Genomic DNA, 27738 nt, shown 5'->3' with positions numbered 1-27738 from the left:
AAAGTGCTCCTTGGCACACAATGCCACTCAACTCCTGCTCTGAAGAAATCCATCAATACCATCTTCTAACTCAAATCCTGTGTCAAGTGCCTGTTCAAAGCCACTCTTGAAGACTCTGCCAGGGTTTTTGCCTGATCCCATTCTCAGGATCCTGCCCGTAATTGCTTTAATCAAACCGTTACGATGCTGCAAGCAAGAAGCAGCGAGCACATGCTTAATGAAGTTAGTGGGTGCTTGTGCTTCAGGTTAATAACAAGATCTCTCACTCATCATGGGGGACGGTTGCAGATCCATCTGCTCACGGGTTTGTTTACTTCATTCTCTTTAAAAGGCCCGACACCCTGCCGCTGTTAAAACCATCGTACAGGTGCAGAGGCCAGAACCGGCGGGATGGGAAATGTAAAACCCCCATGGCACTAAATAACCAGGATATGCAAACAACCTACTGGGGCTTGGCCTTTTCTGTACTGGGATCCCACTCCTTTCTGCCTGGAATCCACAGCACCATGGAAAGAGGCAGTGGCTCTCTGCTGTCTGGTCAGGGTCATAGCCCCTATCCTGAGAACCTTCCATTGACCCCGCCCCTTCCATCTCTGGCCCCACCCCTCTCCATTAATGTTGACTCTAATGCCCCACAAGGAGCAGCCAGGGAGTGGGGGGTCTGGGAGCGGGCTGGGGGGGGGCATTGAGAGGCTTGGAGGAGAGAGAGAGACGGAGAAAGAGATGAATGATGGTGTCTAGATGAGGGATGAAAGACAGAGAGCAGGAAGGCAGGGGGAGCTCCTCCCCATAGATGTCCCACCCCCATAGGAATGTATCTTGGGCAGGGCAGTTGGGTTCTCCGCTATGACCCATGGCAGAATTTGACCCAGAATTAGTTGGAAAATGAGGGGGGTGGGGGAGAGAGGCAGTTCCCTGTGAAAACATTCAATCTTTCAGCAAAAGTTCAAATAGGAAACATTTAGTCTGAAAAGTGAAATATTTTGATTTGGACAAGCTGTTACAGTGCCTCATGGGAGTTGTAGTTCGGGTGTCTTTAGGCCCAGCTACCTGGTTGGACTACATCTCCTATGATGCACCAGTCTCTCAGGGAGATGCATCATGGGAGTTGCCATTCAGAAGGGTTATTCTGCTGTAGGCTAGGCCGCCAGTGTACACATCTCCCATGACGTACCATGAATACGGCTAGCTTTTGGACATGGGTATTTTTAGTAAAAGCCATGGACAGGTCACGGGCCATGTATTTTTATTTACTATCTGTGACCTGTCCATGACCTGTACTATAACCCTAACTAAAATTTGGGCCGGGGCTCTGCAGGTGCTTTGCGGGGGGGCGATCCGGGGGCACTGGAGGTGCTGGTGGCGTGGCTTGGGACCCACATGGGTGCTGGGGTGGGTGGGTGACAGCGCACAGCCTGGGATCCTCGCTGGTGCCCCGGGGGTTGGAAGGGCTGGCAGGCTCCCTACCTGGCTCCGCGCAGCTCCCCGGAAGTAGCCTGCATGTCCCTGCAGCTGCAAGGGGGAAGGAAGGGCAGGGGGCTCCATGTGCTGCACCTGCCACAAGCTCTGGCTCTGCAGCTCCCATTGGCCGGGAACTGCAGCCAGTGGGAGCGGCAGAGGTGGTGCCTGCAAGCAGGGGTGGCGTGCAGAGCCCCCTGGCCCCTCTGCCGAGGAGCTGGAGGAACATCCTGGCTGCTTTTGGGGAGTCCCCCCACCCGAGATAAGTGCCGCAACCCAACCCCCTGACCCAGCCCTGAGCCCTCTCCCACACCCAAACTGCTGCTGGCCAAGGGCAGCCCCTGAGCCAGCAACACAGGCCACTGCAAAAGACACTGTGACTTCCATGACCTCCATGACCATGACAGACACGCAGCCTTAACCGTGAGCTCTTCGAGAGGGAAGGCGGTTGCATCATGGGAGCCCCTGGTCATGCTGCATAATGGGAATCGTAGTTCAGGTGTCTCATGCCCCCAGGTTCTTCCCTAGGTTGGGCTTCCTAATAGGACTACATCTCCCATGATTCACCACAGTCTCTTGGGGAAGAGAGGCAGATGCATCATCGGAGGCATAGTCCAGCCAGGGAGCCTGGTCCATAGTCAACAATGGGGACAGAAGTAAACTGAACTACAACACCCATGAGGCACTGTGGCAGCCTTGCAGAACTGAAATATTTTCAGGTTTTTTTGAGGTGTTGGGGGGAGGGAATGGAAATTCCCCACAAGGTGCAGTCACTTTTCACGGAACAATTCCATCTCGTCGAAAACCCAATTTCCCATCCAAACATGAGTTTAGAAAGAACATTTCCCACTGCCCAGCTCCCTGATGTCTCCAGCTCTGAGCCCTCCATGCAGTGACCCCCCTCCCTGGCTCCTCTCTCCTTGCCAACCACCCCTGTGAAAACACCACGGGGGAGAGGGGAAGGAGGCTGGTGCCTGGGCAAGGGGCCTCCTTTTCTCTCTCCAAAACCTCATGTGACACCCCTTCATAAACTTTCCAGACCAAAGCCACCAAGGGCTGGGATGGACCAGGTAGAATTTCAGGGGAATCATGCCAGCCAGTAGAAGATCAAGCTTATACTGGGATATCAAGCGACATGGGCCCATTGGTCCCAGCAGGGAGGAGCCAGGATACCGGGCTAGATGGGCCCGTAGGTGTGGGGTTCTGCAGCCATGCTGGCTTAGTGCTAGCTGCCCCCCTGCTCACCAGGGCCTGGTGTTGCGATACTCCTGCTTGTAGCGGATCCATTGGGCATCCCGTGACACTCCCGCTACCGTCCAAGATGGCTGCTTCCCCCATGGCACCCCGGCTGGGTCGTACCACCTGTTGCTGGGCCGTGGAGGGAGGCAGTCCACAGGATCTCCTAGGCCAGAGGGCTTTGACTCCGGGGCCGCCCGGACGCCTGGGTCCTTAGTCCTGTCTGTCAGGGCCGGCTCAGTGGGAAGGGAGGTGCCCTCAGAGTAACGGACCGTCCCACTTGGCTGGGGTAGGGGAGCTGGATGTGATGTGTCCTGGCTGGTGATCATTGTGCTGTCCAACCTGACGTAGAGAGAGGGAGGCACCAGTCAGTGCCGGGGGGGTGTCCCCTCGAATACTGCTAGAGTGTGGTGGGGGGTAGACGTGGGGAGCACAAGCCAAGGATCGGGGGAGGGGAGGGCTCCCAGCAACGAGGGAGGTGGGCCATGTGAGGAACAAAAGCCAGAGGAGGAAGGATCACAGAGGAGTCCGAGAAGTTGGGGTGCTGGTGGCATGGGGTGCCCGGGGAGGGATCCCAGCAGAGGGGAGGCAGGTGGTGTGGGGAATGTGGGTTGGAGGGGGGTCATGATGGGGTCCTAGAAGTGGGGGGAGAGCAGGTTGTGGAGGTAGAGGGTGTCCTGGAGGTGTCCCAGAGGCAGGCAGCGGAAGCACGAATCTTACCGGCCTTCTGAGTCCTGGAGTCTCCTTAGTGGCTCTCGGCTGCTCTCTGGGTCAAGGAGCAAAATGGGGAGTGAGCAGCAATTCTTGTAACGTCCCTGATAGTCGCTCCCAGTCCCCCCAACCCTCGCCACCTCGGGACTGCAGGGAGCAGGGAGGAAGTGGGGGGCTCAGTGCACCTGGCAGTCAGTGCTGACCCCAATGCCCAGTGCAGCAGGGTGAGGGATAGAGGATCAGCAAGAGGAGACCAGCGAAGATGTGGCAGGACTCCAGCTGGCTCCAGGGGGCTAGGACAGGACCCCCTGAACTGCCAGACTCTGGGGGCAGCTGCAGCCTGAGTGCTGGGCTTCGAGGCAATGGGCGAGAGCAGCAAGATGTCCACCTGCCAGGATGCCAAGAACCGATCCCAGCCCAGACACACCCAACCCCGCCCACAGTGAGAGGTGGAAACCCCAGTCCAGCTCGGGGTGGGGCCCTGCGCCCACCCCACTCACCCGCTCTCCTCTCAGCGCCGCCGGCCACCCCGTCAGGCAATGGGGCAGGGTTCCCGTAGCGGCTGTAGGAACTCCGCTGAGCCACAAGGCCGTCCTGCCCCACAGCGCTCCTCCTGGAGGAAAGAGGGGAGGAGACGGGGGTGGGGCGTGATGAGGAGGAGGTGGAAGGTGAGGGGTGGGGGGGATGCCAAGCTGGGAGGGCAGACATGGCATGGAGTCTCATGGGACGGGAGCACAGACAACGTGATGGAATGGAATTAAGGTGGGGGGTTCAGCAGGGGGCACTCTCCCCTCACAGGTGGTGCTGACACCCTGGCCCGCACCGTGCTGAAGGGAACAGGATGGCAGCTCGGCCTGGGGCACTCCCCCTTGCACTCAGTCCTGATCTCGATGCCCTTGTTCCTGACAACCCTCGTGATCTTGAAAGGCCTGCTTTGCACAGGACCCTGTCCAAATCCCAACTCTGACACCTGCATTTCACCTCCGTGCCCTTTCCCCCTACAGGATCCACTGACCCACTTCACTTCCTGTCCTAAATGGCTGCAGAGTCCCTCTGCGGCTGTTCTCCAGCTGCCCCACCCCAGAGGTGGCTGCATTTCAGTAGAGGTGGAAATCACTCTGGGATCCTTGGAGGTGCAAGATGGTAGCCATGTAAGTGATCAGTCTACTGGCCTGAGAGGATCCCAGCTGATACAAAGCAGCGAGGACAGCGCCTGGCAAACCCATCCTGGTTTATACTCCAGAGCCAGGCAGCACCAAGGGACCCTGGCTGGTTCTGCGCAGACCTTCAGGAGGGGTTCAATCAAACTGCTGCGCTTAGCTTATTATTCAGGGTACCCAGTAGCTGGTGAAAGGGGCTGGCTAGGCAACCACTAGTGGTTCTGTACCCCCAGACAGACCCACCCTCGGCAATGTGCTGCATACCTGCAGGGATCGATGAGATTCAATCCGCAAGACCCAACTCCCTTCCCAGAGCTGGGCATAGAACCCAGGAGTCTTGGCTCTCAGCCCCCCCTGCTCTAACCACTAAACCCAACTCCCCTCCCAGAGCCAGGGATAGAACCCAGAAGTCCTGACTCTGACCCCCACCCAGTTCTAACCACTAGACCCCACTCCTCTCCCAGAGATGGGGATAGAACCCAGGTGACCTGGCTCCCAGCCCTCCCTACCCTAACCACTAGACCCCACTCCCCTCCTGATGGCACAGCTCCATAAGATGGTTCCAGAGCTGAGACGGGCAGAGCAGTGCAGCTGCCCTCGGCCCCTGCGGTGCAACAATAAACGACAAAAGCTTCCATGGAACGTTTTGAATAATAATAAAAAAAATCTCCAAACTTTATTGAAATGTAAACAAAAGCTCACGTTCCCGCATTGAACGCTAACGACCGAAGGCAGCTCAGAGCCCTGGGCAGCTGGGAAGGGACAAACGGGGGCAGAGATCAAAGAAAGACATTGTCAACCCAGTGAGCTAGCTGTGCGCTCGAAGGCTGGTGGACAAGACCCTGGGCTGGGAACGAGGAGCTCTGGGCTCAGTTTCCAGCTCTACCACTGAGCGGGTGTGACCTTCGGCAAGTCCTGGAGATGCAGATCCTCCCAGGTATCTAGGTGCGTAACAGTGAGTTCAGTGGGCATTGTGACGGAGAGGGGACTTTCTGTCGTATTTGTATGGAGGCCTGTGTGCCTCAGTTTCCCCTGCATGTGGCACTGGTACCCAGAGGAGGAACACTGATTTAAATTTGCACTCACGGCAGGCTAAGAGACATAGGTGGGGGTCCCCTCCCTGCCTGGGTGGAGCCGAGAGCCCTGAAGGAACTGACCCAGAATAATAAGGGGGCCAGCGACCGAGCTCCAGGGCCTCATGGATTTCCCTGCCACTCTGCCAGGAAGCTGAGCAAAAAGCCCAGAACAAACGAGTGACAGGTGGGGGAGGAGTTCTGGCTTCCGGGGGGGGAAGCTGGGAGCGGAGGAAGGAGGTCGGCCTGAGAGACAGAGCCTGATCATGGAGTTTGCTGTGCTTGAACCTTCTTTCCTCCACGCTGACCTAAGAACCGCCAGCTGCCGTGTGCAGGGTGACTAACCAATGGTTACCTTGTTTCAAAAAGGCTGCCATTGTCACAGTATTGACGGGAAGCACGGAGTATGGGGAAACTGAGGCATACAGACGTCTCATATAACTACCATAGAACATTCCCACTTCATCACAGGTATCTACAAATACCTTTGAGGATCTAGGCATGAATTTCTCTGGCCTCAGTTTCCCCATCTGTAAAATGGAGAGAACAATCCTTCCCTTATATGCCTGGTCTGATTGTCAGTTCTTTGGGGCAGGGCACAACGGGGACCTGATCTCAGCTAGGGCAGGGACTGTCTCTCCCTGTGTGTCTGTGCAGTGCTTGGCACAACAGGGCCCTGATCTCAGCTGGGCCTTCAGGTTTTAATATAATTTAAAAATAACTGCACCAGATTCAGGGCAGGGAGGTTTTGAACCAAAGTTTTCCAGTGTTAATAATTATTAACTAATTAACACTTTCATTAAGCCTCATGACATCCCTGGGAGATGCCCTAATTTTATACTTTTTTACAGATGGGGAAACTGAGGCACAGAGTGGTGAAAGGACTTGCCCAGTTTCACATAGCGAGTTTGTGAAGAGACTCAGGGATCTCTACTCCCAGCCGTCCTACTTTAACCCACTTGGCCCCACTGCCCTCCCAGAGCTGGGGATAGAACCCAAGATTCCTTACTCCCAGCTCCCCTGTTGTAACCTGCTAGGCCCCTCCTCAGCTCTCAGAACTGGGGATAGAACCCAGGAGTCCTGGCTCCCAGGCCCCGCTGCTTTAACCCATTAGACTCCTCTGCCCATGAACAGCTGTGACGCCTTCAGGGGAACGGGAGCAAAAGCAACTGAGAAGTCATTAACAGTGGTTCCCTTTGGGGGCATCTGGGTACTGGCCACATCCTCTGTAGATCTCTACCATGGATCTGTCAGCTGAAGGGACCCCTCGGAGGGATCTGGCAGTCAACAGTGGATCCCTCCTGAGGCTCTAGCCATTGGCAATTTGTAGACAACCTTTTTAGGAGGCATTTGTAATGGAGCCATGTGGCAACCCAGGCAATCAGGAAGCTGGGGGCGGACTCTATTTGTTGGATTTAGCAATTGGCAACATGTAGTAGATCACCTTTGGAGGACCCAGTAGCCTGTCGGTTTTGGGTGTTGCTAAGGCAGGCCCCTTTTCAGATGCACCAGTCAAAGAATGCAACTCAATCTTAGTTTGGTTTCAGTGGTTGGCAGCATGAAGTAGATCCCTTTCTAACCTACTCAAGAGAATAGAGAAGCAGATCTTATTCTGGAGTCAGTACTGGTGATCTGCACTGGATCTCTTTTAGATCCAGCCACTGGGAAACAAGGAACGTGTCATATTTTGAAGCCAGCAACTGGTAATCGGCAGCAAATCCCTTTTAGATCCAGCAACCACACAAGACAAAGGGACTTTATTTCAGAGTCTTCTGTTAGTGGGCCAGAGTGGATCTTTTTAAATCTACCGACTGCAAATCACATGGGATCTCATTTTAAAACCAGGAATTGGTGACCTGCAGCTGATCCCTTTTAGATCCACCAATTAAGAAACATAACCAGTAATTGGTGATCAGCAGTAGATCCTTTAAACCCAGCAAGCATGAACCACAAGGGGCACCTTGCTCTAGACTCCACGCACACTGGATCCCACTTAGATCTACCGAGAAACATAAGGGGATCCTTTTTATGATGATGAGATTAGTATTTTATTATCCTTTTTAGATCCAGCCACTGAGAAAAATAAAGGGATCCCTTTAAGTCAGCAAATTAGTGGATTGCTTTTAGATCCACCCACTAAGGAATACACATGGATTCTATCCTTAAGTCAGCCACTGGTGATCTGCAAGTAGACCCAGCAACGATGACACGCAAGGGGACCTGGTTCTAGAGTGGATTGACGAGATCTAGTTTAAGTCCACTGGCAATCTATAGTGGATCCCAGTTAGATCCCAAGACAAACAAGGGGGTCCTATTTCTGAGTCTGCAGTTGCCAATTTGCAGTGGATCCTTTTCTTTAAATCCACCTACAGACAAACACAAGGGGAGGATCTGATCTGGCACCAAGCAGCAGATCCCATTTCGAGATCCGGCACGGGAGGGATGATCAGAACCAGATTTCCCACTGTAAACCTCTGAGAGCTTTGGATCCAAAGTACAACATATGCATATTTAAAAAAAGGGGGTGGGGGGGAACTACCGTGCTAATGGGACCGGATCCCTCTTCGGAGGGAGTTTTAGGATCATTCCATAGAAAAACAAGCAGCCCAGGAAAAACACCCACTGAGCCCCGGAAATAACCCAGCATCTGCGCCAGCCCCACCGAAGCCTATAAAAAAGGGCTGTGGAGGAACGATGGGGCTGAAACCCCCCCTCTCGCCGCCTGAGATCTCAAGACACAAATGGACGACCAAGCCGGGGCGGGGGTGGGGGACACAGCGGCGACGTCAATAGCTGTTTTTTTCCGAGCGGGTGAGGGAGCTGGGATGGGGAGGAGGGGGCAGAGAGAAAGACAGAGAGAAGACAGGTTAGATCCCAGGCAGGCTGGGGGAAATGTGACCAAGCAAGATCCCTTTCCCCCCCTCACCCAAAAAGAGATGGCTGGTGACTTCTGGTTCTTATCCCGCCTGGTCTCCTGAGCTACTGTGTGGTTCTGGGGGCGCAGTGGGAATGGCTAAAGGCACCAGGTGTTGGTTCTGCTGGGCCAAATTCAGCAGCGCAGGAAAAAGTGGGAATGACCCCCCCACACCCTCAACTGGCTGGAAAGCAGGGGGCAAGGGACAAAGCTGGGTGACTAGCCCAGAGCTGAACTGGCTGGCAGTGGTGTCAAGTGAGAGCAGCTCGGAGCGTGGCTTGCACTGATCCAGACCTGGGTATGCAAAGCATGAGTGTGCAAAAGTTAGTGCAGCTTGCATGGATCCAGCTGTGGGTACAAATCATGAGCGTACAAAACCAGTGGGGGTTGCATTGAGCTGGCCCCGGCCATGTAAATGGTGAACCTGCAAAATCAGTGCACCCCTCATGGATCCAACACGCTGAGCAGGCAAAGTGTGAGTGTGCAAAATCAGAAAACTTTGCATGGACCCAACACTATCGTGTGCAACACAAGCATGCAAAAGCAGCATAGCTGATGTGGATCCAACCTGGTGTGCAAAGCACAAGTATGGAAAAGTGGTATGGCTCACACAGGTCCAACATGCTGGTGTGCAAAGGGTGGGTGTGCAAAACTAGTTGGCTAGTCCAACATCTGAGCTTGCAAAGGTTGAGTGTGCAAATTCAGACTGGCTCACACAAATCCAACCTCTGAGTGTGCAAAATCAATGCATCTCGCACACATCCAGCATCTGAATGTGCAACAAGTGAGCATGCAAAATCAGTGAGGTATGCAGAGATCCAACATGTGTGTGTGCAAACAGTGAGCATGTAAAAACAGTGCAGCTCACACAAATCCAACACCTGACCTGCAAAGGGTGAGCAAGCAAAATCAGAGCAATTTGCATGGATGCAACATGGTGGTGTGCAACATAAGTGTGCAAAATCACATGGCTCCAACCTGGCATGCAAAATCAGTATGGTCTGCACAGATCCCACACCACAGTGTGCAACATGAGTATAACATGGGCCAGTGCAGCGCTCGGTGGGAACATACAAAAGGTGGTCTCCTTGCACGGATCCGGCACTCACCCACAAAACTAGTGCACCTTGCACCGATCTGGGACTCGCTGCGAACGGGAGGCACCAATCTAGCACTCAATGCGGACGTGCGGAAGCAGGGGAAACAGCACCAGTTTGACACCTGGCCAGTGCAAATCGAGGACAATCTGCACTGACTTGCTACTAGAGCGAATATGCGACGCTAGTGGGTGGGGATCTGGGCCTCAGCGGCAGCGTGTGCAGCCCGGAGAAGGGGAAAAGTTTGGCATGGGCGCACAAACCGAGGGCTGGCAGTTTGTGCAAAATAAGGCCAACTCCCCCCCAAGGCAGCACTTGGGGTGGACGTGCAAGACGTGGATGATCAGGATAAGCGTGCAATGCAGGTGGTCCAGCCAGGGCTCGCCAAACGACGCAACAGCTGCTTCCACCTCCCCAGTGCTGAGCAACTCCCCCTCATTCACAGCCCCACTGAGTCTGGCCCAGAGCAGGGAGGCCCCACATCCAGTCTGCAGCTGCCCTCTCCGGGTAACTGCGGGAGGGGACAGAGCTGAGCAGCTGTGCATTAACGCAGTTCAAAACATAGGACCAGGAGAATGAGGAAGAGGGTCATGCTTCCCCTTACCTGCTCTCTCCTCTGGTTCTTGGCTGAGTGAGAAGATACCACCCTGCACCCACATCCCCCAGATTGCCAGGACCAGACGTCAACCAGCAGCCCAGATCCAAGATCTGTAGGATCAGAGGCCAGCCTGTGTTCTGGATCCTCAAGATCTCATGGGATTGGATGCCATCCAACAGCCCTGCGACCCAGATCTCCAGAACCGCACACCGCCTGGCAGCTCAGATCCCAAATCCCCAGGAGCAGGTGCTGCCCAGCAGCCAAGATCCCCGCTAATGGAAACCACCTGTAATCGGATGCCGCCCAGATCCCTGTGACCGGGCACTACCCAGCAGGATGCCCTCCGTAAAAGGGCCCAGGCTCCTAGGCGCAATGCTGGCTGGGTCCATCAGGGTTAGAGTGGCAACGTCCCCCGTCCCGTACCTGGTTCTTCGCCTCTGGGCGGCCGGCCCGCCCGGCTCGCCGTTGAGCAGGTGGTGGGCGGCCGCATGCGGGGGGCAGAGGCGCAGGTTCCGCAGCAGCTCCTGCTCGTTGAGGAAGGGCTTGAGGCAGGTGCGAACCGGCGAGTTCCCCAGGCTGCTGGAGCGGGTCAGCGAGTGCGACTGGTTGAAGGGCCAGGGTGGCTCCACCTCCTCCTTCAGGACTGAAGGGAGATGCCCAGGATCAGGCCCTCTGGCCCTGCTCTGTGCCCCCCACCCCCCTTCCTAACCCAGGTACAGCCTGGGGGCCCTGGGGATCCTGGATTAACAAAGGGGAAGGGAGTGAACCTTGCAAAGTCATAGAGTTCTGGGGCCTCCTGTTGCTAGAGAGGTCCAAGATGTGTGACAAAGGGGCACGTTAAGAAAGACGGGCCCAGGTTGTTTTCCAGCTCTCAGCCTCTCTTGTCTAGGGATGGCCCAGTGGTAAGGGTGCTTGTCTGGGCCTCGGCAAACCCAGGATCTATTCCCGGTTCTGCCCCAAACTCCCTGAATGACCTTGGGAAAGTCACTTAGCCGCCATGTGCCTCAGTTTCCCCATTTGCAGAAGGCAGCTAATAGCAGGGCCCTGCTTCCCAGGGCTACTGTGAGGTGCTCAGATCCTATGATGATGGAGGCTAGATAAGATTGATAGAACATAATACGGACAGTCCAGTCCATCTGCCTATGCTGTGTGGCGGTAGCAATGGGATGAACCCCTCCAGCTAGCAGTGTGTGTGTGTGGGGGGGGGGGTCCATTCTGTCCTCTCTGCAAAGTGGGGGGTGGGGATCTGCCCTTCCCCATCAGAGGGGAGGTGGCTTCCCCCACAACAGCTGTGGGAGCGGCTCCTGGAGAGGGCAGTGTGGTTGACGGCTGATTGGTGGGTGCAGTGCGATCATTGTGCAGGGCAGTAAAGAACCCTCGGGGGGTGCGCTGGGTGAGGGAAGCAAAGAAGGAAGCAGAAGGGGAGTGGGCAGTGCAGCAGCTGGGCTGGGGGCAGAAGGGAAAGGGGAATCATTCTAGCCCCCATTCCAGTCAAAGCAAACGGAGGGCCATACTGAAAACCACACGAGCCAGCAGCCTCATTTCAGGGGACCCCCTGTCACAGCCCTGCTGAGTCCCTGTGTGGTGACACTAGGCAGTGCAGGCTGGGTTAGTCAGGTTAAGGGCCCACAGGGTCCAGCAGTCTCAACCCCCCTTTGATGTTCATTACAGCCAAGTGCTGCCTCTTCTCAGCCACTGGGGCGCCACACCAAACCTCCTAGGATTGTTTGGGGGCAGAGGGGCACATCCTAGGTGGGGATACTCCTGAGCCAGCCAGTCCCCCATCCACAGGCTGGATCACAGCCAGCGCCCCCATCCCATTCCCCACCCCCTGAGCCAACCAGACTGCTCCGCCCCTCCCCCCGGGCTGGATCAGAGTCGGCACCCCCTACAGGGGAAAGGCCCTGTGTCTCATTCCCCAGCCAGCCAGTCCCCCATCCACAGGCTGGATCAGAGCCAGCGCCCCCTAGAGGGGAAAGGCCCCATGTCCCAGTCCCTGCCCCCCACCCTGGGCCGGCACAACGGGTCTCTTACACTCTCGGTCTGTCAGAGAGTAGGGTTTTATCTCCTCCTCAGCACGTTTTGGAGGCAACTTCCTCACCGGAGCTGCAGGGAGAGGGTGAGAAAGGTCAGTCCCAGAAAGGCAGAGGCCAGAAGGGGTTGGCCCAGATCGTAACTACCACATCCCAGAGCTGGAGGTTTCAAACCCGTCCTGGGCTCACCGGAGCACTCCTGGCCTAACTTTGATTGCCAGCTCTTCGGGGCAGGGCCGGTCGCTTTGGTCTGGGTCTGTACAGTGCCAAGCACAACGGGGTCCTGGGCTGTGCCTGGGCTAGTAGGCGCTACTGCAGCAAACGCACCCCAGGGTCCTGGCCCAATCTCACTATGGCTGATTGCATTGTACTGCCTCTCTAAGCACCACACCCTGTAGGTTTCCTTTCCTTTCCAAAACATGCACTGTTGCTGTTCGCCGTTAAATGGATGCTGCACCCCATCCCAGAGGTGGCTGCATCTCAGCACTGGCTGATTGATCCCTGTGCCAAGTTGCTGTGCATCTGTTCTCCAACTACCGCACCCCAGAGATGGCTGCATTTCATCCCTGGATGAGCAATCCTTGTGCAGCATCACTGTGCAGCTGTTCCCTTCCTGCCCCTCCCCAGAGGCGGTTGCATCTCAGTGTCTGACGAGCAATCCCTGTGCAGCGCTAATATGCAGCTGTTCCCCAGCTGCCCCACCATGGAAGAAAGGGGCAGGTACCCTAGTGCTTGAAACACTGATTGCTAGACTCGGCAAAGCCCTACAAAGCAGCGTGTAGGGCACCAACCCATCACTGAATGGGATGCGGCCCCATGAGGCATTAGCATTTCTACCAGGAGGGGTCCAGTTGGAGCAGAAGCAACATTCGTCGCTATTATATCTGCATTCCCCTACCACCCAGTCACTGCTCAGCAGCTGTCCAAACCCAGAACAGAGAGATGCTCCCTGTTTTCAGAGACGCTTGGGCCAACCTATCCAAGAGCAGCCTCTGACTGTAGTCTCCCTTGCATATTTGGGCCCCTGTCGCCTAGGATCCGCTTTCTAGATTTTAAAGGCAGATGGGACACTTGTAATCTGAGCTCCAGGATAAGCCAGACCACAGAACGGCTCTGGATTGATCCCTGGTTGAACCAGAGCAGATCTTTTATGGGGAAAAAAAAAAGACCCGTTCTTGATTTTAAAATCTCCAGTGATGGAGAATCCAGCACAGCACAGCTGGGCCAACCATTAATACCCTTCACTGGTAAAAATATACCAGTCTCAATCTTCCAGCCGTTGAATCTCGTTAGACCTCTGTCTGCTAGACCAGCGTTTCTCAAACTGGGGGTCCCAACACAAAAGGGGATCTCAAGACTATTGTAGGGCAGTCGCGAGATCACACAAATTATAGGGTGACCAAACGTCTGAGTTTTCCCAGATATGACCTTCTTTTTGGTCCTCCAAGCTCCGTCTGGGTGGATTTTTGAAATACAAACAAATGTCCGTAATTTTCTCTTGCTCGTCATTTTTCCTTGTCTTCAGAGCTGGGTGCCCGGCCAGCTGCTGTCGCTCTCCGGCCACACAGTTCTGAAGGCAGCACTGCCATCAGCAGCAGCACAGAAGTAAGGGTGGCAATACCGTACCATGCTGAGCGGCCAGAAAGTGACTGCAGCTGGCCAGGCACCCAGCTCTAAAGGCAGCGCCGCCAGCAGCAGCAGCACAGAAGTAAGGGGGGGGCATAGTACGGTTACTTAGCTTTGTAGGGATCTGCACTCATGTTGCGAAAGCTATGTCTGGTACCAAGAGTGAGGTGGGTTGGCACAGCCTGAAATATTTTCAAAGGGGGGCCCAGCAAAAAAAGTTTGAGAACCCCTGTGCTAGACTGAAGAACCCCCTACTATCAGATTTCTCTTCCCCATGCAGGTACTGCTAGACAGTGATCAAGTAGGCTGACCAGATGTCCCAAGATTAGGGGCTCTGTCTTAAATAGGCAACTCTATCCGTCGCCCCCGAAAAAGAAGTGTCCTGATTTTTCATGCTTGCCATCTGGTCAACCTAGGATCAAGTCACCCCTTCACCTTCTCTGTGCTCAGCTAAAGTGATTTGCCCAAGGATCCACATTTCCCACTGTCTATGAGTGGCATTGTGCGTGATCAGCACCTCTGAGAGCCAGGCTGGAGGTGTCTGGAGTCAGGCAGCCCATGACCAAGGGGCTGGAAATCAGAGGCCATTTGATATGATGGCCTGGGGGTGTAACCAGTAGGAGATGGCAGCTGTCCCGAGCTCCCCGCTCGATGCATGTGGGAGACAAAGGACTCTCTTTGTTCCAGCTGGGCAGGCTTTTGAAAACACAAGGGAATGGAAATCGTGTGACAGGGATAAAGGCGTCTAGATAGGGACGCTGATTCAATCGGTCTCTGCAAGTCCCCGGCTTGGAACGTAGCGTCCCCTCCCCGCAAAGCAGGGCAAATTGCAGAGCTCGATCCCGCATGCTGCCTTTCAGTGACGGCTTTCAACCCTGGCACAGAATGGATTAGGGCGGCAGGGCGTGGTGTGGTTGAGTTGCCTCAAGAGGGCGACAGAGCGCTGCTGCATTGGCCAGCCTGCTCCTGATGCTGCTATAGGTTGGCGCTCAGAGCATGGTACTGGATGAATGATGGGAGGGTGGAAGACTCAACCCCCATGCCCCGGTGTGGCACTAGAGGGTGCTGTGCTGTAGGGAGCAGGGTGGGGGCTCAGGAGGGAGTGCTGTGCTGACCCCAATGCCCCAGAGCAGCACTAGGGGGTGCTGTGCTGCAGGGAGCAGGGTGGGGGCTCAGTAGGGGGCGCACTCCCCTCAGTAAGTGCTGACCCATAGTCAGTAAGTGCTGACCCAGTGTCCTTTCAAGGTGCCAATCACTCACATTCAATCAGGCACTCATTCTTCATTCTTCTCCTCCTAGTCCCACTTCCACGAGCTTTCCTACACTTTTAATGGAGTAACTGAAGAAAAATTCTTCTTCACTTCCTGTCCCAAACAGCTGCTAGTAACTGTATTCGTCATATCTGGCCTTATGCTCTGGTATGAGTATTAAACAGCTGCTATGCCCCACCCCCAACACGGGTCAGTGGTAGGTGAGCAATCCCTGTGTTCCTGCGTGGCTGTTATCCAATTGCCCCACCCCAGAGGTGGCAGCATTTCAGCGCTGGTTAAGCCATCTCTGGGTGGTGCTGTTGCATGGCTGTTCATCAGCTGCCCCACCCAGAAGTGGCTGCATTTCAGTACTAGGCTGAGGATCTCTGTGAAATCTTGCTGCCTGGCTGTTAAGGAGCTGCCGCGGCCCACCCCAGAGGTGGCTGCGTTACAGCTGTGGTTGAAATAATGCTTGCATGAGGTAACAGCCTGTCAATCTGCACAGAGATGAACGTGCCATGTAGACAGCAACAAGCTGTAATGTGCCACTTGCTCTGCACATGGAGGTGCCGAAGCGGCGGTAGGGAAGCTGACAAGATGGGGTCAGATCAGCCGAGGTTCGGGGGGTCATCACAGGACAGAGGAGAAGAGTGGGCTTCTGTGTGGGGTTCAGGGCGAGATGCAGGGGAGGAGACACTCAGGGAGAGGTACGAGTTCCTTACTGCATTGATGCTGCTTAGAGAGAATGCCACCCCCAGGGCAACGGAAGGCATGGCAGCATGGGGGCCAGGAACCTCAGGCAGGGAGGATCTAGGCATGCTAAGAATGCACCAGCTCTCTATATGAGATGGGCCCGAGCATGAGGGGGAAAAAAGGGCGAGGTTAAGTTCCAGAGGCATTCGGTAACACTGCCCCCCACCCCTCCACCGCAGCTCTGGGACGATCAGCAGCGGGAGGAGGAGACGAAGGCAGCACAAAGGGTTAAATCCCACTGATATGAATGAAGTCAGCATGAGCCTGTGGAACTCACGGACACGGGAGAGTCCTGAGGCCTGGAGCTTAACAGGATTCAAACACAGGCAGGGTTGCCTAAGGGTTAGAGCAGTGGGCCGGGACACAGGACACCTGGATTCTATTCCCTGCACTGCCACCTGGCCTGCTGGGTGAGTCACTTCACTGCTCGGTGCCTCAGTTTCCCATTCTGCCCTTTGTCCGGGTGAGAAGCAGGATACAGCAGAGGTCCTGTTCCTTCCCCGCAAGTCTAGCTGTAGCTCCTTCTTGGGGGACTACAACTCCCAGAATGCACCTGGCCTTAAAGGGGCCAAACCCCAATTTTTGTTTCCCGTTTGCTCGCCACCCAGGCTAGCTGGCCCAGCTGGCCGGGAAGGGGTGAAGACCACCTCCCTCTTTTGCTTCAGGCCTGAAGCCCCACAAGGCAGTGGAAAGACAGGACCCACCAGGCAGAAAGCAGGACTGAGTGGTGCTGTTATCGCTCCGATTAGGGGTGTTTGCTACCCCCTCGGGGCTGCCACTTGCCCTCCAGATTTGTTGTCTTAGCCCCTGGTCTAAACCCCAGGCCTCTGGGGTAGCCCTGCCTATGCAATGGGGTAGCAGGACTGACGCTGACCCCTAGGGGGCAGGCTGGGCTTTGCAGCTGCCATCAAAGCAGCCCCCAGCTGGCGGCTGTGACTCAGGGATGTCCCTGGGCAGGGTATGGGCTACATGTTAGGGGAGCGCCCCCTGCTGACGGAGAGGGAGGGCCACCCACGGCCAGGCCACTCACCGTGCTGGTCAGCAAAGAAGCCCTCGAAGATCACAAAGTTGTTCACCTGGGAGAAGCGAAGGCCATGGACGATGAGAAACTCCTGCCTCTGACGCCTCCTGCCCCCACTCCCACTCCCCCGCCTGGCGCCAGCCCCCAACACCCCAGTACCAGCCGCCTTCCCCATCCCCGCTGCCCCCATTCCGCCCCAGAGACAGCTCCTCCCCTAACTCCCCGCCAACCCCATTGTGCCCCAGCACCAGTCCCCCCTCCTCCCTTCCTTTACTCCCCAGTGCCAGCCTCCCCCACCCCCATTCCCCTAGCACCAGCCAGCTCCCCCTCCCCCCCGATACCCTCATATGCCTGCCCTTCGCCAGCCTCCTCTTTGCCCTGCCCAGTCATGCTCAGGCCCCTGCTGCTCCAGGAGGACAAAGGTGGCCTGAAGCCACATCCAAGCCCAGGAGCGGGGGAGCTGAGAATCAGCCCCTCTGGCCCTCCAACGTGGCAAGAGCCTTCTCCTCTGCAGCTCCCTGGCATGGCTGGCAGCTGAGAAAGTAGCTGCTCCTGATAAATCACTCAGTACATGCCCTCCGCCGCCCCAACGGCACAATGGGGTGTATCCGTCCCTCACCCCCGGAGGATGATGGGAGGAGCCAGAGGGTGCGACTCACCTGGGGGATGGTCCCCTGGAGGTTGTAATGCTTGTGGAGGAAGCAGAGGAGTTTCTCCGAGGGGCGATCCACGGCCAGCTGGTGGGGCTGCACTCGCTCACGCTGACAGCCGGAGAGGAGACACAATCGGGGACTAGTCAAGGTCACAGGGTCAAGATTAAACACACCCACGGTACAAGCAACATCTTCAGCTAAGGGACTGGCTGGCGCAGGGGGTGGGGAATGGGTGGGGCCCTACCAAATTCACAGCTCCAATCTGGTCCCTGGTTGGGAGTCTGGCTGGGTCAGGGGGGCAGGGAATGGGACACAGGGCCTTTCGCCTCTAGGGGGCACCAATTCCACTCCAGCTCCAGGTCAGTAGCTGCTGAAGGTTGTTCCCATCTGTTGGCCCACATGTGAAAGCAGTTGGTGAGCACAAACCCAGTTCCTGGTCAAAACCACCACCTCTAACTGGCCACTTCCCAGCAGCCTCAGGCCTGGTCACAGACTCCGGATACCAGACCGACCACTGGTCTGGAATCCAGGCTCAGATGGACCAATGGGGTCCCCCAAAGATGTGGGAATACAGGTCCAGATGAATCAATGGGGTCACGCATTGTGACAGTCAGGATCCAGACACCCCAAGGGGAGAACAGGGGGTTTGAACCCGCCAGAATAAGTGACTGAATCAATTGGTTGTGGACAATATTACTGTATATCAATATATGTCAAGGGTGGTCTTTAATGAAAGCTTGTAGTGACCTGAACTTTGTGGCCATGAGGAAATCTGTGTACAGGCTCTGGTGATGACCATATGCACGTATGTTCAGAACATTGTAACTGTAACCAGGATTCAACTACAGCATCACCTCCCGACAGGGGTGTGAAGCAATCAGGCAGGCAGGGGCACCAAGCATTGGCCTGCCCAGGGAAAGCTCATGGGGGATTACTGGAGTTAATGGAAAAACACTGAAACTGACAAGAAAACCCCAGTCTTGGAAAACTAGGTGAGGAGGGAGTTTCCCGCACTCTGTAAATTCCCACAGTCTGGGCGGGGGGAACATGAAACCCATAAAGCCTGTCCAAAGGGAAGAAGGCTTGAGGAAGTGAAGGCTGTCCAGGGCTGGCATCTAAGGAGGGTGCTGTCTGTGGCCCACTAGAACAGAGGGCGTGCTGGGAAACCGTTCAGGTAACTGGCATCAGGAAAGGGAATTTGGCTAACAGAGAAGCGTGAAGCCTGAGACAGCGTCTTTATTTTCCGCGGAGCTCATCCACGTTGGCTTTCCCTCACTATTTCCCCTTTGGCACTGCGATTTCTCTATTCAATCAACTTTTCCCCTTATTTCTCCTCCAAGCCGGGCTCTAGGATGCAGCCTGTGCGACAAAGGGAACTGATAACTGGGGGCAGATTTCACCCCTTTGGGGGGGGAAGGGGGGGGGGTAATTCAGAGAGACAGGTTTTTTTTGGGGGGGACGGGGACGACATGACGACTTGGGCTAATGGGGCCACCTTGCAAGGAGTAACTAGGTTGGTGGAAGCCAGGGTGAGACCTTTATGCCTGGAATCAGAGCTCCGAGCCGTATGGGCATGATGGCACCTGAATTTACAAGGCAGGTGGTGCCAGACCCCCTCACTGGTCTGGGTGATCCCCAAACCCTCCCACCCGGCATGGTAGGGAGGCAGGAAAGGGGTGAGAGGGACCCTCCCAGACAGAGCAATTCCCTTGGGCCCCTGCTCTCACCTGTAACATGCACTGGAAGAGCTCCTTGCCATAGCCGTGCCTCTGCAGCGACTCATGGATATAGAAGTCCAGCACGCACAGCGGCTCCACCTCGTTGTGAGCCCCATGGCGATCCTGGGAAGGGGGGGCGGGAAGAGGGAGGGAATATGCAGGCAGTGCTGAATAACCAGGGGGCCCCCAGAATAGGTGACCTGCCCTGAAAAGTCAGGGAACCTGGGAGTCCTGGCTCATGGACACCCCTGCTCTAACCCACTAGACCCCACTCTCCTCCCAGAGCCAGGGATAGAACCCAGGAGTCCTGACTCCCAGCCCCCCCCGCCCGACCCCCCCCCCATTCTAACCCACTAGAACCCACTCCCCTCCCAGAGCCAGGGTTAGAACCCAGGAGTCCTGACTCCTAGCTCCCGCCGAACCCACTAGACCCCAACTCCCTCCACAGAGCCAGGGATAGAACCCAGGAGTCCTGACTCCCAGCCCCCACCCACGCCCCATTCTAACCCACTAGAACCCACTCTCTTCCCAGAGCCAGGGATAGAACCCAGGAGTCCTGATTAAAGCTGGGTGAAACTTTTCCAACAGAGGTTTTTCCCCTGATGCTGAAATTGATCCAAGTAACAAGGATCGCAATGTGAATGGAACACAAAAGGCCAGTTAGACAGCACACCACTGAGGTTAGCACAGACTGTGAGGGGACAGTGCCCCCTACTGAGCCATCCACTCTGCTTCGTGCAGCATAGCACCCCCTAGTGCCGCACTGGAGCATTGGGTCAGCGCTGACTGAGAGGGGAGCGCATCTCCTATTGGGTCTCCAGTTCAGAGCTGCATTACAGCAACTCACCAGCAGGAAGAGCTTCTTGTAGCCGACCTTGAGGAAGCCGATTATGGCCCCTTTCCCTGCTCTGCAATGGGGGAGGAAAAGAGGGGACATTAGCGAAGGCATCAAGTTGGGAGAGAGGAGACAGAGGAGACACACACTGATGGGAAGCCACGATTGTCCTCTCTGTGCATGAAGTTCCTCTAGTCTCTATGGTACCAGCTTCATAGGGTCAGAGGAGCCATGGACAGGTGAGCGAAGGTCCCATCTAATCCTCCAATATCTATGGTATGGTGAATGTAGAGGGGGAGGGAATGAGAACCTGTGAAACTCACTGCTGCAGGACATTACCCTGTCAAAGAGCTGAATGAGGCATAGGCGCCAACTTTCCCTGGCACCGGTGGGTGCTCGCCCTCCCCCGCCCTCACTCCAACCCTTTCCCCAAAGTCCCCGCCCCAACTCCGCCCCCTCCCTGCCGCTATTGGATCCCTTCCCCAAATCCCCGCCCCAGCTCCACCTCTTCCCCAAGCATGCCACATTCCCCCTCCTCCCCCCTCCCTCCCAGCTGCGCAGAACACCTGTTTTGCAGCGCAAGTGCTGGGAGCTAGGGGGAAAAAGCAGGTGTGACGTTATTGACATGAACTGGGACCGTATAGATCATTGTTGCAACCAGGGTCCTGTAGTGGCACCAAAGCTTGTATAAAGGGGGTCAAATAAGGTGTCTCAGACAAGGTTATGGTTTGCTGGTTATGATTATGCTGTCTATATGTGTGTATCATTTTTGTAGTTAAAGTTATGAATATTGGCTCTATACTGTCTATATTTCAAACTTATGCTATTCTTCTGGGTGACACCCCAGACAAGTTGGTGTCAGCTCTGCCTAGCCTGCTTGATGGCCCATTAAAGACCATCAGCTATACAACAGACCCTTTGAGAGAAGGCAGACACACCTTGGTGACTTAGCAAGGTATGCAGGGACATGCCTATGGACAGAACTCTGAGGTTTTTCCAGGCCATGTGATGGACAGCTTGTCTTTAGGACAAAGAAAGAAAGACCACATGGCAAGAGAATATAAAAAGCTGCTGCAGCTCCTCCGTCTTGTCTTCAGGCCTGCTTCATACCTCGGGAGGAACTTTGCTACACTGAAGCTTTGAACCAAGGACTGAAAGACCCATCCCAGCTGTGGATGTACTCCAGAGACTTGATTTGAACCTGCAGTTTATTCTACCACTGCTGCAAGCCTGAACCAAGGACTTTGCCATAACTGTGTGTCATTGATTCCATTTAACCAATTCTAGCTCTCATCTATATCTTTTTCCTTTTATGAATAAACCTTTAGATTCTAAAAGGATTGGCAACAGTGTGATTTGTGGGTAAGATCTGATTTGTATATTGACCTAGGTCTGGGGCTTGGTCCTTTGGGATCGAGAGAACCTTTTTTCTTTTACTGGGGTATTGGTTTCCATAATCATTTATCTCCCTAACGAGTGGCACTGGTGGTGATACTAGGAAACTGGAGCGTCCAAGGGAATTTCTTGTGTGACTTGTGGTTAGCCAGTGGGGAAAAACCAAAGTCCTCTCTGTCTGGCTGGTTTGGTTTGCCTTAGAGGTGGAAAAACCCCAGCCTTGGGCTGTTACTGCCTTGCTTTAAGCAATTTGTCCTGAATTGGCACTCTCAGTTGGATCCCACCAGAACCAGCATCATTACAGCGGGCACGCGGCGTGCTCAGGGGAGGAGGCGGAGGTGATGGGGGTGATGGAGGAGGGCAGGGGGGCGGGGAGCTGCCGGTGGGTGCAGAACACCCACCAATTTTTCCCTGTGGGAGCTCCTGCCCTGGAGCACCCACAGAGTCGGCGCTTATGGAATGAGGCAGGTAGGGGAGCAGACAGGTGTAGACACATCCAATCCTCAGGCTTCAGGACAGGAGTTGATGCCCACCTGAGGAAGGGGGTGGGGGCCAAGAAGGAATCTCTCATCATCTGAGGGTACTGCCCAGTGGGGAGCATTGGGGGAAGTTTATAACTTTCTCAGAAGTACCCAGCACTAGTTGCTGTGAGGGGCAGAACCAAAGTGTTCATTGCGCTGATGAGGATACTGGGGTAGATGAGCCCATGAGTCTGATGCAGAGAGGCAGGATATCGGGCTAGATGGGCCCATGGGTCTCATGCAAGGAGGCAGGATACCAGGCTAGATGGGCTCATCAGTCTGATCAATGGAGGTGGGATACTGGGCTAGATTGTGCCAATGGTTTGATCTGGGAAGGCAGGATACCAGGCTAGATGGGCCCATGGGTCTGATCTGGGGAGGCCAGCTAATAAACCAGAACAGCCCACTGGTCTGATGCAGAATGACGTGCCCTTCTCCACAGGGATGGCTCGGGAACCAAACCCGGGTCGCAAAGGGACTCACGTCTTCACTTCATTGTCCTTCAGGATGTAGAGAACGTGGTGGTTTGTCTGCATCCGCGAGGCACTGGTAATTGGGGCCGGCAGGTTCTGGGCCTAGAAACAGATTTGGGGTGAGCTGGAGCAGAGGGCAAAGCTGTGCTGGGGAGGAGAACTACCACAGCTCAGCCCTGGATCGGACCCAGTGCCTCCTGGCCCTCTAAGCCAGCCTGTACCCTGCCCTGGGGCCACGTCGAAGTCAGCGCCCCCTAGAGGGTAAAGCCCCCGCCCTGTCCCATTCGCCACTCTCCTGAGCTCACCCATTTTCTAGCTCACTGATGAGCCTTCATCTTCAAATAACAGGGCGGGGTAAACAAGGGTGGAAGAGCTCACATCTGGCTGACCCTGGTACCCCTATTTCCCCCCACCCCAGAGCCTAATCCCATCCCACGTGCCATTAACTCCTCGGTTTCCAAACTCTGCCTTACCTTGGCCGAGGCCTTGCCCATCTCGTCTATGATGGTCATGAGCTGCTGCTGCAGATCCACCCTGAGCAGAGGAGAGCAAAGGAGTTAGGACTCGCTGGAGTCTGAGCCACCCACAGAAGGAGGGACTGTGCCCAACCTTTGCTGAGGGAAAGGGGTCTGAGCCCCTAAATGCCATACGGGGTGGGAGGGCCGCAGGAGGTCAGGCTGTGTCTGAGACGCATTCACATGGAAAAACATCAGCAAGACCATACCTTATTGTTCTCCAGCTACCAGCCTCCTCTGCTTAAGACTACCCCCACTCCCCTCCCAGAGCTGGAATAGAACCCAGGAGCCCTGGCTCCCAGCCCTCTCATGAACCCACTGGACCCCACCCCTCTCCCAGCTGGGGGTAGAACCCCTGGAAGGGTGGCTGTAATGCCCTGGCCACCTGCTCTCCCCACCAGCCCACCCCCTCAGTCCTTTAACATAAAAACCCCATGTAAGCCACAATGGAAGGGCCTCAGGGGATCGTGAGGGACTCTCACAACCCACTGCACTCTGGTGCAGTCCATTAGGCAATGCAGACACGAAGCAGCAGCAGCAGAGAGGAAAGATTTAATCGGCTGTATGTTGCTGACAGCCTCTCCCCAGCTCCCAGTGCAAAAACTGTCTAACAGTGAGTGTCTGAAGGGAGGAGGATTCTTTAGAGGATGGAGGGGGGAGCTAAGAGGGATGGGGAGGGCCTCTCCAACTGGGTATCAGGGCCCATCCCCTAGCGCTGGGCAGATCTTTGAGCCTATGCAAGTGTCTCTCCAAGGGAGGAGGGCAGAGTGTGAGCACTGAAGATATTTTGACCTCGGTCTGGACAAAGGCCTGGAGAAATAGAATGTAGGGATCAATGCTGCCCAGCCCGTCTGGGGCTGGAGTTGATGGAATCCAACGGAGTTTTGCCTTCTGCTGAATTCTGTTACTCCTTCCCCCGCTGTTTACAACTAAACACCAAGATCTGTTCTAGCTAAGGTGACCAAACAGCAAGTGTGAAAAATAGGGACAGGAGGTGGGGGGTAATAGGAGCCTATATAAGAAAAAGACCTCAAAATTGTGACTGTCCCTATAAAATCGGGACATCTGATCACCCTAGTTCTAGCCCACTAGACCCACTCCCCTCCCAGAGTCAGGGACAGAACCCAGGAATCCTGACCTCCAGCCCCCCGCTCTAACCACTAGACTTCACTCCCCACCCAGAGCCAGGGATAGGACCCAGCAGTCCTGATCCCCAGTCCCCCCTGCTCTAACCACTAGACCCCACTCCGCCCCCAACCCACCCTGAGCTGGAGCTAGAACCCAGGAGTCCTGACTCCCAGCCCCCCCTCCCCCTCACTCTAACCCACTAGAGCCCACTCCCCTTCTTGAGCTGGGAATGGAACCCAGGAGTGCCCCACACACCCCAATCCCCAGCCTATGTTTCTCAGTCCTTCACTGGGAGGGACCACACTCTTCCATAGCCAGGGTTACATCACTCCAGGTACACTGTGGCACAGATACATGGCACTGCTGTGCAGATACGTGGCCACCTGGAGATGCAAGGCCCATGGCTCACTAGTGGAACTGTGGGTTGTAGTTTACAATATGTGGGGTTCTGGCCCTTCCTCTACCTCCGCCCCATAGTTCAAAAGTCAGCAAAACACTCCAGAGGCCATTTAAAGAAGTGACTTCGTGAGGAAGTGGTGGCAATTACCCAGCATGTTCCACAGGCAAGGGGTGGCAGATTATACCCAGCACAGGTGGTGCAATTTACCCAGCATGCCCCTTTTACCCAGCTGCACCAAAGTCCAATCACATGAACAGCTATTACCCATCATTCCCCAGGACAAGGGTGCCTAATACCCATCATATCTGGGGGCAACAATGAGGGATAGCTATTACCCATCACACCCCAGGGCAGAGAATAGCTATTACCCATCATCCCTGGAGTCTTTGCCTCCTATATCCCCAAAACACCATTGTGGAAGACTCCAGAGGAACCAAATGGGGGGGAAATGCCAATGATCCTAACGGACCCAGGCTCTCCAAAACAACTCCACCCTGGTGCCGCCCTCAGTTGGACACTCTGGGGTGCTCTAAATCCAGCGAAAGCCAGCCTGGCAAAGCCTGGACACAGGCTGACCAGGGGGAAGCTAAGGACTGACCCCAACTGTGCATGGGGAGAGCGCTATGGCAAACCCTCACCTGCTGCCTGGTGCAGGGCCCCCATCTACACCCCTACTCCAGTGCCATTAGTCGGGATAAGTGACAACACCACGTCCTGGCTGCAGTTTTGGGGCAGTGGTGACAGGCATCCCCTTCCCACCACACACTGGGGAAGGAGCACCTCTCATGCCCTGGGGCGGGGTGATGGGCACCCATTACCTATGGGATCCTCCCGGTACCTATCATGTCCTGAGGCAGGAGACACCTCCTGTTACCCATGGTGCCCTGGGGCAGGGTCCCATCCTTACCCATCGTGCCCTGGGGCAGAGGTAATGGGCACCCACTACCCAAGGTGCTCTGGGGCAGGGTCCCGCCCTTACCCATCGTGCCCTGGGGCAGGGGTGATGGGCACCCGTTACCCGTGGTGCCCTGGGGCAGGGTCCCCCGGGGCAGGGCCCTCCCCTTACCCAAGGTGCCCTGGGGCAGGGGTGATGGGCACCCGTTACCCATCGTGCCCTAGGGCCCCCCCCGTGCCGGCTGCCATGACCCCTGAGCGGCCCCGCGCCGGGCGGGGTGCCAGGCCGTTGCCATGGTTACCTGTGGGCCGCGGTGTAGCCGGGCCCCCGGCGGCCCGGCGGCTGGAGGTGCTGGTCCACCGCCGTGACCCGCTCCCCAAGCAGCGCGTCCACATCGAAAGGGAACTCCATCGCCCGCCGGCATCCGGGTCCTGCTGCTCGCCCCCCCCGCCCCGTCCTCCGGCGCGCGGCGCCCGTCTAGCAACGCGCGCCCCGCCCCCTAGCGACGCCCCGCTTCCGTGGCAAGCGTCCCACGCCTGGTCCCGCCCCTAGCAACCGGGCCTCCCTAGCAACCACGGGCTTGAGCTTGCTCCGCCCCCTCTCTCACTCTGCTCCCTCCCCCCAAAAAGGGCCATGGGCGCCTCTCACTCCTGCCCGAAGGCACGACGGGCAATTTCTGATCCTTGTCCCAGAGCATGATGAGTAATAAGTGCCCATCACCCCTGCCCCAGACCCTGATGGGTAAGGGGTGCTCATCATTTTTGCCCCAGGGCATCATAAGATCCCAATAGCTGTCCCCCAAATCCAAGTCCGCCCAATATCCAGGAGCACCCAAAGCCTCATCACCCTCAAACTACGGGATCCACCTAATCTGCCTCCCATTAAAGGGGGCTTCCCATAGGCTGCCCTCCAAATAGAGGGGCCCACCAATTTATGATCGGCAATTTAGGGGACTCCCCCAACTCCAAAGGCTCACCCTTCTAATGAGAGGACCCATTTAATCTGGCTCAGATAAGGAACTACCTCTGCCTCCTCCAATGGACAGGACACCCTAATCTGGTCTCCATCATAGGGATCCTCCCAATAAACAAGTCCTTCTGCTCCCTGAAGCTGCCTAACCTATGATAGGGACCCCCTGGACTGCCCTCCTCATTCTGCCTTCCCCCTCACTCCATAGGAACCCCCCCCATCTGGTCCCACCATTATACAAGACCCCCAAAACAATGGCTCCCCCATCACAGGGAACCCCAAGGACTATCCGCTACCATAAGCACCTCCCCCAACCTGCCACCCCCCGTAAGAACCCCCTTACAGTCTAGTCCCCCAATATTGGAGAGCCACTTATAACAGTCTGACATCCCCTCAAATGATGAGACACTCTTAGTCTGGATCTCCCAGTGGAAGGGCCCCCTCAGTCTGTCTCCCCCATAATAACACTGGTCCCTCAGTAACAGACCTTCCACTCCCAACCCTGATCTGTTTCATCCAAGGGTGTATTATAGAGGTGACCCATCCAATCCTGGGGGACACCCCCACCTCCGGGCTGGTCACCAGGATGAGGGAGGAATATTGTAAAGGGCCAGCCATTCCACCCCTCACAATTAAAGAAGAGGGCACCTCCTGTCAACCACGGTGGTTGGGGAAGGGGAAGAGGCAATTGTGGGGACCTCCCCTCCCACCCACAGATAGATTCCCCCACTTCAGGATAGGCTGCAGTGACCAGGGCAGGGGGAATATCATGGCAACACCACTGTCCCCATCCCTAAAGAGAGCATAGCCCCCAGATCAGGCTGCAAGAGGGAGCTCAGTACCACAGAATGGGAGTCTCTATAGGCCACCCCCCCAAAAGACTTTTCTGACCCATCTCCTATTTTATACTATGGCCATCACTGTGGCATCTGGGATCCCAGCTGCCTAGGATTTATGGGAGCATCTGGCATGGAAAGGGAGAACCCTGATAGAAGGGGTTCCCTAGCCCACTGAGGGGGTTAGGACAGGCAACACTATGACAGCAGAGGGGAGCTGCAGGCTGGGGACTCGAGATTGGGGTTCAATTCCCAACTCTGACAGACTCTCTGGGCAAGCCCTTGTACCTTTAGAAGCCTCAGGTTCCCTATCTGTAAAATGGGGATGAGCCTTCCTCTACCTCTTCTGTTCAGCCTGCAAGAGCTTTCAGGCAGCGACTGTCTCTCGCTGTGTGTCTGGGCAGCGCCCGGCACAACAGGGCCCTGATCTCAGTTGAGGCAACTGTGGATAGGTGCCCTGTAGGCAGGCT

The 27738-nt window shown here is 55.7% G+C and overlaps 1 protein-coding gene across 4 annotated transcripts; it reads right to left on the bottom strand.

The window, feature by feature from the left end:
- Positions 1 to 1761: 1761 nt before the first annotated feature.
- Positions 1762 to 25928, bottom strand: ATAT1 (alpha tubulin acetyltransferase 1). Of its 4 annotated transcripts, XM_073311166.2 has the most exons (12): positions 25765 to 25928; positions 22999 to 23059; positions 22536 to 22627; positions 20149 to 20209; positions 19311 to 19424; positions 17590 to 17691; positions 16940 to 16985; positions 12282 to 12353; positions 10671 to 10890; positions 3906 to 4018; positions 3415 to 3460; positions 1762 to 3036 (listed from the first exon to the last, which is right to left on the bottom strand). In XM_073311166.2, the coding sequence occupies exons 1-12, from the start codon at positions 25872 to 25874 to the stop codon at positions 2700 to 2702; spliced, it is 1374 nt and encodes a 457-aa protein (XP_073167267.2). In that variant the 5' UTR covers positions 25875 to 25928; the 3' UTR covers positions 1762 to 2699. The 4 variants fall into 4 exon arrangements, with proteins under 4 accessions (XP_073167267.2, XP_073167268.2, XP_073167271.2 ...); XM_073311167.2 differs by lacking the exon at positions 3906 to 4018 and having other exon boundaries at positions 2870 to 3036; XM_073311170.2 differs by lacking the exons at positions 1762 to 3036; positions 3415 to 3460; positions 3906 to 4018 and adding exons at positions 5206 to 8458; positions 14849 to 14894 and having other exon boundaries at positions 12282 to 12376.
- Positions 25929 to 27738: the final 1810 nt, after the last annotated feature.

Source organism: Lepidochelys kempii, chromosome 14 (genome assembly GCF_965140285.1).
Source record: "Lepidochelys kempii isolate rLepKem1 chromosome 14, rLepKem1.hap1, whole genome shotgun sequence".
Lineage (NCBI taxonomy): Eukaryota > Metazoa > Chordata > Testudines > Cheloniidae > Lepidochelys > Lepidochelys kempii.
The sequence above is the reverse complement of the archived record's forward strand: the minus strand, read 5'-3'. Positions and strand labels throughout refer to the sequence as shown.

What these genes read in the sequence shown, in the direction of transcription:
- ATAT1 (XM_073311166.2), bottom strand. Translation starts at nt 25,874, where the DNA reads ATGGAGTTCCCTTTCGATGTGGACGCGCTGCTTGGGGAGCGGGTCACG. An exon ending in GGCTACACCGCGGCCCACAG is followed by an intron (nt 23,060 to 25,764) that starts GTAACCATGGCA and finishes TCCTCTGCTCAG; the next exon opens with GGTGGATCTGCAGCAGCAGC. An exon ending in CTCTCTGACAGACCGAGAGT is followed by an intron (nt 10,891 to 12,281) that starts GTAAGAGACCCG and finishes ATCTCCCTTCAG; the next exon opens with TCCTGAAGGAGGAGGTGGAG.